An 8,528-nucleotide genomic window follows, 5' to 3' on the forward strand; every position below is an offset into this window, starting at 1 on the left:
CACTAGGCATTGTTAATGTTGAGATCATGGCAGAAATAGTGGCAGTTGCAAACTGCCAATTTTATCAAATTATCAAATTTGAATTCAGTATCCAAAAGATGGAATCAATTTAGTCAAATACAAAATACATCAAGTAAAACCATGAGGACAATCTATGAGAGTAACGCCAGACATAAACTGTACATTGTCATCTCACATTGTTGTGTCCAGTATGTTCTCCTCCCTCCTCCCCCTGCTGACTTGTCCCTAACTACCCATCATCCCTAAAAAAATACCTCTCTGATTCATTCTCACACAACCACTTGAACCCCAAAATACCTGAGTTATAACCACAAAAAATCATTTAATAAAAATCATTCAATAAAGACAAACTAAACATTTACAAGTGCAACAGTGCTGGTAGCTGTCATTACAGATTGCTGTTTAATGCTGTGATAACAGCAGAAACAAAGGATTAGTTTTGATTTTACTTGGTGTCTTTATAATGTGCAGTACTTTGTTCCAATCCTTTTCCCAAGAACAAGATGAAGACTTGTAAAAAAATGGAAGGACATGATGACTCATTTAATTGACACAAAAAAAAAAAATAGCTGTAGATTTTTGGTCTAAGGTGCAGCACAACTGGTAAATTTCATATTATCAACCTCAACTAATCCTCAACGAGAGTTTACATGTGTAATTGCATCTTATGAACAGTTAACATAAATTTCAGAGGACACATACACAGCCAACACTCCAAAGGAACAAAAGATTCATGGTGTAGCCACTACGGTTAAAAGCCAAGTATATCCGCATTGTAAAGTCCTAAAGCCTGCCTGCTAACACCAGGTCTCTCTTGGCTCTGCCTAGACGCTCCCTGGCTGGGAGCTGTGCTGCTGTTGTCACTCTGTTGGGGGGGCAAAAGGCCAGTCGCATTTGTGTTCTGGTAGCTCATATATCTGACACCTTTTGCTTGTCCAAATGTAATACGTCCAACTGCAGCACTTATCTCTTGGCATGCAAGTGTTTTGGGAGACATTAAGCGTACAACTGTAGCTCTTAATGCATTATTATCCTGTTCCCAAGATCCCTCTGCCAGTCAATTCAGTGCTGTATTGTATGATTAATATGCAAAGGAAAGCCCCAAAGTCCAAGCAGGGAATATACAACCCCTTTATTTGGTTCAAACAAAAATAACAGTGTCAATATTAAAAGAAAAGCAAATAAAGCTATAAATATAACAGACAAAAAACGTCAGACAAGTAAATAAACAGGTAATTCTTTCCTTCACAATAACCCACTGATAAAAATCTTTATTACATTGTGATTTAGCATGAGACAGCTTGAAGTGTTAGATGTAATGTAAGCAAGTAAAAACCACCTTGAAGTTCACAAGACATTCAAAGGAGAACATGCTCTTCAAGTGGCAATGCTGACATAAATCCAGCCCAGTGTCAGTTCACAGGAAAGTTATCATCTGTGTGTAGCTGGACACACTTTTACAACATCATTACTTCAGCATACAAGTTTGAGGATGGCGCAAAAAAAAAAAATCAAAGCAATGATATCAAAATGACATTCAAGGGACTGGTCCCTGTAGGGTGTCAAACGAAGCAAAGGGGTGCATGTGAACTAAACTGAGAACAGCTGCTGCAGGATTCACTGATTAATAAAATGTAACTCATAAAATAAAATGCGAATGAGACATAACTGATGAATGAGGCCAGTGGGTGAATTTAGTAGATAGTGATTGGCTACTGCTTTGTTCAGCCTGTGTAGAGCTAAGCATGGTGAGACTACGGGGAGAGGCAGCAGAAAGCACTTTCACAAACAGTGAGGAGACAGACGTTAACAGAAACAGAAACAGACATTGGTGTATTTACGTATATTAAAAGGTGCAGGCGGTGTGAATGCTGCAGGTTTAGGCGCGGTAGAGCAAGATCCTTTCGGCACAATCCTGGCCAACCAATCCGGCGTACTGCTGCACCTCCGTCTCGTCACTGGAGCCCTTGCGTTTGCGACAGTAGGCTGCGTAGGGCATGACAGTCCGCCTGTATAGCACCAGAGCTCTGCCCACATCTGTCAGCACCCGAGCATCTCCTGGACACAAACAGGCAGACATGAGAACATAATGAGACCCAGCGTAGCACAATAAACATTGTCCTTATTTTCCCTTCACTCATTTGAGTTAACCTCTGAGTGACTTGGCAAAGATACACCATTATTCCGAGAAGTTGCTGGAGAACCAGAAAGCATTTCCCCCCCCTCCTCATCAGCACTAATTTCCCTATGCCCTAAACCTGGAGTCACAGCGGTGCGTGAGCAGGCTAGTTAGTTGGCCTTGTTTACGGGGGCCTTGCTCCCTGCTGGCTTGCCAAACTCAGCATCTCATTAGGTCCTATGTCATATACTGCCAGCTCCCATCAGACCAGGAATAACAGCGCTAATCGGTGCGTGTTCAGCAGCTAAGAAGGGTCCTTTGGAGAGTTGGATGGAAAAAAGGGTGAAAAACGGTGACCTTCGCTTTGACACTAAAACCGCTGCCTCCAGGAGTGAGAGGCTGAGCCAAGCTGCTCACAGCTGGCGCCAAGAGGACATGCAAGGATTAGCACAGCAAATATACAGCAAGAAAATATACTGCACTGTGTGCGTGCAAGTGGGTACACACATGCACGTCTCAATATCTCAACAGTGTTCATCATCTTCCCACTCCAAAGAGAACTGAAGAGTTCTTCATTAGCTGTCGTTCACTGGAACTTCAATAAGCTTCTCCCCGATGAATGACAGCCCTGCTCTATTCACGCTAACTGCCCTCTTTAAACGCTTTCATCTACCCCCTCAGCTCTTATTCCAAATCTTCTCCTAACACTCATTACTGTTGCACACATTACACTGCAAAATGCCTTAAATGTAAAATTTATATCGTGCCTTCTAAAATGCACATTGTGCACATAATATTTCATCCAATCAATCTGGCCTGTCTGGAGTAAATCTGGTCTGGCTTGGCTGAAAGGAAGCAGATGAAAATAAATTTTAGGCCAGGCTGTGGAGTGGAGCATACTAGTCTGCCAGGCCGATGACGACACATCGATCAAACAGGAGCGAGTGAGATTTGGTATTAATAGAGCTCAGGGCCTCCCACTCGCCACTGCTGCTCCCCTGACAGCACCCATGTGGCTCACAGCTGAGCACCCAGGTGGTGCGAGCGAACGCGATTGCTCATATATCTGCCAAATTCCTAAAATATTCACCAAAAGTATTGTCAAAGCCCACAAGATAATTAAGAGGAATCTGCTTAAGTGTGATGTGAGTGCCACAACAAGATGCCAGGAATCGAAAGGCAGCTCATATGATCATTTTGGTTTTTGGAGCATTAAGTGAGGCTGGCAGCAATTTCACCTAGGAAAGTATCTGCAGTGATCAGTTAAAATGTTACTTTAGGCCTCAAGTATCATTTGGAATAGACAATGATTAAATGCCAACAGCAACCCCAAAGGCATATTTGGAGGTCCTACCAATGGGAGAATTCAAAAAGTCACATAGTTATTGGGCAAAATAGCTGAATGTCCCAACTATTCATGTGCCACATGAGACAGTACCTGAAGAGCAAGCCAGAGGAAAGAAGAGAGAGATGGCTACAAACATAAAGCTTTCACACCCCCCCCCCCATTTCCATAAAGATATTTTCATATATTTCAACTAAGATTTTCAAACCACACTGTGGATTCATGTTTTATTTATTAGCCTCATTTCCCTGCTCAGTAATGCCCTAACCACTGTGTTTTTCCCCCTACTCTTAAAAGTGCTGAGTCACATAATTGAAGAATGCTTGACACAAACTTTTAAATGAAGAAAATCAGCAGTATGTTAAATCTCACCAGTGTGGGGGAAACAGGTTTTAAAAGATGTAAACATGTTATGCAACGTCCACATGACTATCATCTTGCTCCATGAAGGATTAATGTGTCCTGATGGGATGAAAGTCAAAATATTTAAACATTCGATACTTCCATAATAACTTAAACTGCCATCAGCATTGTCTCTCTAAGCACAATTTGCCTGTGCATGTTCTTTATCAGTGTGACAGGCCACTTACACTAGAAGTTACACTTGTCCACTCCAGCGTGTGTGCAACACTGGAGTAAAGCACCACTGTCCCCTTGTGAAGATAATAAGTAGTGAACATTTTACAGAGTAAAAATGGATGGCAGCATGCAGCTTTAAGATGGTCTATTAGCCTCAACAGTAATACTGAACAGAGACTCAGAGAGGAGGCACAAGGCCCATATCTCCCACACTTACTCGAGGCAATCCAAACATCCGCCTCTCACATAAACAACTTTCCCTTTCTTCTTCACTCGCTCCGTCCTCCATCAATGCCCTTTCCTCATTTTGAGAAGCTCCAGATCCCCGTTCCCGTCAGGCCCACCGGACGTTCAGTGACACGCCGCTCTGAGGTCGCAGCTCGGGGTTCAAGGGTCGGGGGAAAGATGAGTGGTAAGGGTCGGTCTGGGAGTGAGAGGGTCAGGGCCGAGGTTCGGGGCCTTGACACCTCGCCACGCTCCTCTTGCTTTCCATCCATCTCAGAGTTTTTAAATACTTGCTCAACACCGGATGCTGGTCAAAGGCAGGCCACCGGGGTTATTCTTTGGATATGACCACTTCCTATGACCTAATGTTGCAAATCCAAATCAGGGCTTAGGTATGAAAAGAAAAAGGCCAAAATGGTGGTGTAGCAAGTAAGAAGAATGTTCTTTGACTGAGTGGCCTGAGTTCAAGCCCTTGTGTCAGCAAGCATCCGCCCAGCTGAAAGCGAGACACTGAATCTCTGTAGCTGACCGTGAATTTTGACCTCCCTGTGGAGCGGGAACAGCAACAAGAGGAATTTCCCTCAAAGGGATTATGGAGAATATAACTATTATTATTAAAATGAGAGAAAGGTCAGAAAAAATCTACTTCCTGCACTATAAGAGAAGAAACTGAGGGGAGTGATATCAGATTCGCCTCCACTCTGAAAGGGAACATTAGTGCAAGTGAGGCTAAGGAGCAGAAAGCCCGATGAAGAGTAGAGTGAAGTGGCTCTGACAGTGATGATATATGAAGATGTGTATTGTAAAAAAAAGAAGTATGGAGGAGAAGTAAGGGTTGCTGTCCAATCACCGCCCATGTTTTAGCTTCACTTTTCTTAGTTGGAAGCACAGATAACCAGATTGATGAGAAGTGAGTGTGTGTGTTTGCTTGAGACATGAAATAGAATAGAAATATTTTATTTTGACATATTAGATAATATTTTACCAAATGCAACTCAAATGTGTGAATGCTTCATGTAATTTCGTGTGCTTGGGTTGACGCCTGCTAGGTGGTTCAAAGGGTGACTACTCGTGTCACACATTTTTGCAAGTGCTTATCCTGCTGAACGGGCAATGCCCCTACGTCTTTCTATGTGAAGCAAACACTGATTATGAGTGTGTGAGAGATAGTACACATTTGCTGTGTAGATTGCGTGTGTGTCTATGTTCATGTGTACGTGCTGTATGAGCATTTGTTAGAGGCCACAATGAAGCCCTAGGGCCCTCCATGTGTCACCAACAGGCATGTAATCAATGTGAGCCTGCTGTGGACAGAGTCGTGTAAACTTTAGATTAGCTGTCTTTACGCACCTCATTACGACAGCTCTATGACCCGGTCACCCTGAAAATCTGAAATAACACCCAGCATCCCTAGTTCTCATTCTCCCCTGGGTGAAGCTTTGAATCCTAGGCAGGCTTGGACGGCAGCCACGATTTGAAATTAATGGGCTCTTTGCTAACAGTTTTGGTGAGAAATTTCTTGAAGCATAATTTTCTGTGAAGTTGTTTTTATCTTTTGTATTTTTGTAAGTATTATTGTAAGTATAATTGTTATTTTGACAGTTCACTGCTGACTCCAAAGTACAGAAAATGATGATAAATCAACTAACATGCATTCAACCAACTACTAGCAGACTTTAAGAAGTATTTCACTCACATGCTAATCAACACACTTCAGATTATCTTTTGACTATCTGCTAGAAACACATTCTGACTTGTTTCATGAATTGTTTTATAAGATTTATCGTCCTATAAACTTTTCAACATATCTCACTCTAATCTTTTTATTTTATGTACTAAAAACTTAGCTCTTCCCTGCTGATAGGGTTAGTGATGAAAAGTTTAGTATAGGACCTGTACTTGACAACCAATCTAAAAAGGGAGTTGATATAAATGATATATTTTGTTGAATATGTGTCGCTAGTCAACAGCAAAGGCATGCATTAGGAGGATTGCAGTTGACTGTTGTTGACAATTGGCTGATACTCTGGCACACTAAATATCTACTGACACATAAAAAAGTCAAGTGTAGACAAATAAAATAGACACTTTTATGTCATGAAGCATTGTGAGCAGTTAGGCCAGAGTACAAAATGTCATAATCACATAAATTTTACTTTTGTGGCCACAGCAGCTAAATACATGAGATTGCAACAGTTACTGCCTGAAAACATACATAGGAGATTCCCACACCACTACATGCAGGCAGGACTTCCCTGGGACAGATTGCAACATGTCTTTATTTAGACTCAAAACAAGCCACACATTGACAAACTGCCAATTAGGTCAGGGCCACAAGCCTCAACAGCATACCATGCTGCTAACCTAACGATGACACAGGGCAAGCTGACCTGGTGACTGACTGACCACTGAAGAGTATTTCTGGACAAGACAGAAACCTCCACACTACCACGAGTTTGGCAGAGACCATCCTAAGTACACTTCAGCCCCACAGCTTGGCAACAAACCAGAGAGCTAACCATCAAGACCACTAGCACTAAAATGTAATGACACTGCTTTTGGACAGCTAGGCCCTGAAATAATGTCCGGCTCCATCCAAGATCAACAGTCCACGCAGGAATGGAGCCACCGCAAGAGCCACAGACACACAAACATACACTGGCAACAGTGAAAATTGCCGACTCTGAGACCGCCACTTTGTCCTCAGTAATTTGTGCCTACTCAGGGATTAAGGGTATGATTGACAAGAAGAGGTCAGACCTACCACTGGCTAAGCTGTTAATGGCAACGTTGTAAATGACCAGCCTACTAATGGTCTTTTAAATGCCCTTATTTCTCCAAGGCGTGGTGCTTTCACAACCACTTGAGTAAACAACAAAAGTTATCCTGGAAGTAAGAAAAATGTGCAGAATCCTTTCCTTAAACATAGATTCTCGGTTTATAGTTGGTGCACTCAATGCCCACAAACTTTGCCTCATTACACCATCTGACCTCTGAAAAGTAAAATATATGGGACAGAGGAAAGAGGTGTCAAAAGAAAGCTTTTTATTTTAAAGTTCAGTGTTTGTGTTCATTTTTACCTCTTAGCATGGCACAGAGTCCAAGTACGTCCTCACTACAACAAAGTCTTAAACCGTCTCTACACATTGAAAGACTGGTGTTGGCCCACCTGAAGAACGTCACATGACACCTGTTGGACCCCCTTACAGTTTACCTACCGGGCAAACAGGTCAGTGGATGACACTGTCAACATGAGACTGCGCTACATCCTGCAACACCTTGACCGCCCAGGGACACAAGAGAGGATCCTGTTTGTAGACTGTAGCTCAGTGTTCAACACCATCATTTCAGAAATACTCTCCTCCAAACTCTCCCAGCTCACTGTATCCCGCACCATCTGTCAGTGGATCACTAGCTTCCTGACAGGCAGGAAACAGTTCCCTCTGGTATACAGACAGTCAGCACTGGTGCTCCCCAGGGATGTGTGCTCTCCCCACTCCTATTCTCCCTCTACACCAATGACTGCACCTCCAAGGACCCAGCTGTTAAACTCCTGAAGTTTGCAGACGACACTACTGTGATCAGACTCATCCAAGATGGTGACAAGTCTGCCTATTGGCGGGATGTTGAACAGCTGGTGCCAACAGCCCTGTGTCAATTGTAGAGACCTTCAAGTTTCTGGGAACTACCATTTCCCAAGACCAGAAGTGGGAGACCAACATCAACACCATCCTCAAAAAGGGCCAGCATAGGATGTACTTTCTGCGGCAACTGAGGAAGTCTGCCACAGGAGCTCTTGAGCCAGTTCTACACCGCAGTCATAGAATTTGTCCTCTACACATCCTTCATAGTGTGGTTTGGAGCAGCCACATAACAGGATACAAACAGACTGCAGTGAACAGTCAAGACAGCCGAAAAAATCATTGGTGCCCCCCCCGCTCACCCGCCAGGACTTGTACTATTCAAGAACCAGGAAACGGGCAGGGAGAATCATTACAGATTTCTCACACCCTGGATACAACTACCACACACAGGAGCAGTTTCTTTCCTCATGCCATCACCCTCATAAATAGCTGACCTAATCTGCTAGGCCATAACTACACTTAGTTCTTCAGATAGTTATTACACCCTGATTCACATATACATCACAATTTCATTCAAATACATGATGCACATTATTGTTGTTTGCACTACCACACACACTTGCACTGTTTTGTGCAGTTTGTCTTTTATATAATC

At 43.0% G+C, this 8,528-nt stretch overlaps 1 protein-coding gene across 3 annotated transcripts in view; it reads right to left on the reverse strand.

Moving 5' to 3' along the window:
• Positions 1–1,128: 1,128 nt before the first annotated feature.
• Positions 1,129–8,528, reverse strand: part of LOC137196769 (arginyl-tRNA--protein transferase 1) — a 55,129-nt gene continuing 47,729 nt past the window's right edge. For all 3 annotated transcript variants that reach the window (XM_067609622.1, XM_067609621.1, XM_067609620.1), the window contains one exon: positions 1,129–2,079. In XM_067609622.1, the coding sequence (XP_067465723.1) occupies positions 1,901–2,079 (179 nt within the window). In that variant the 3' untranslated portion in view covers positions 1,129–1,900. The remainder of the gene's footprint in view (positions 2,080–8,528) is intronic.

The sequence above is a fragment of the Thunnus thynnus genome, chromosome 14, assembly GCF_963924715.1.
Source record: "Thunnus thynnus chromosome 14, fThuThy2.1, whole genome shotgun sequence".
NCBI classification, from domain to species: Eukaryota; Metazoa; Chordata; class Actinopteri; order Scombriformes; family Scombridae; genus Thunnus; species Thunnus thynnus.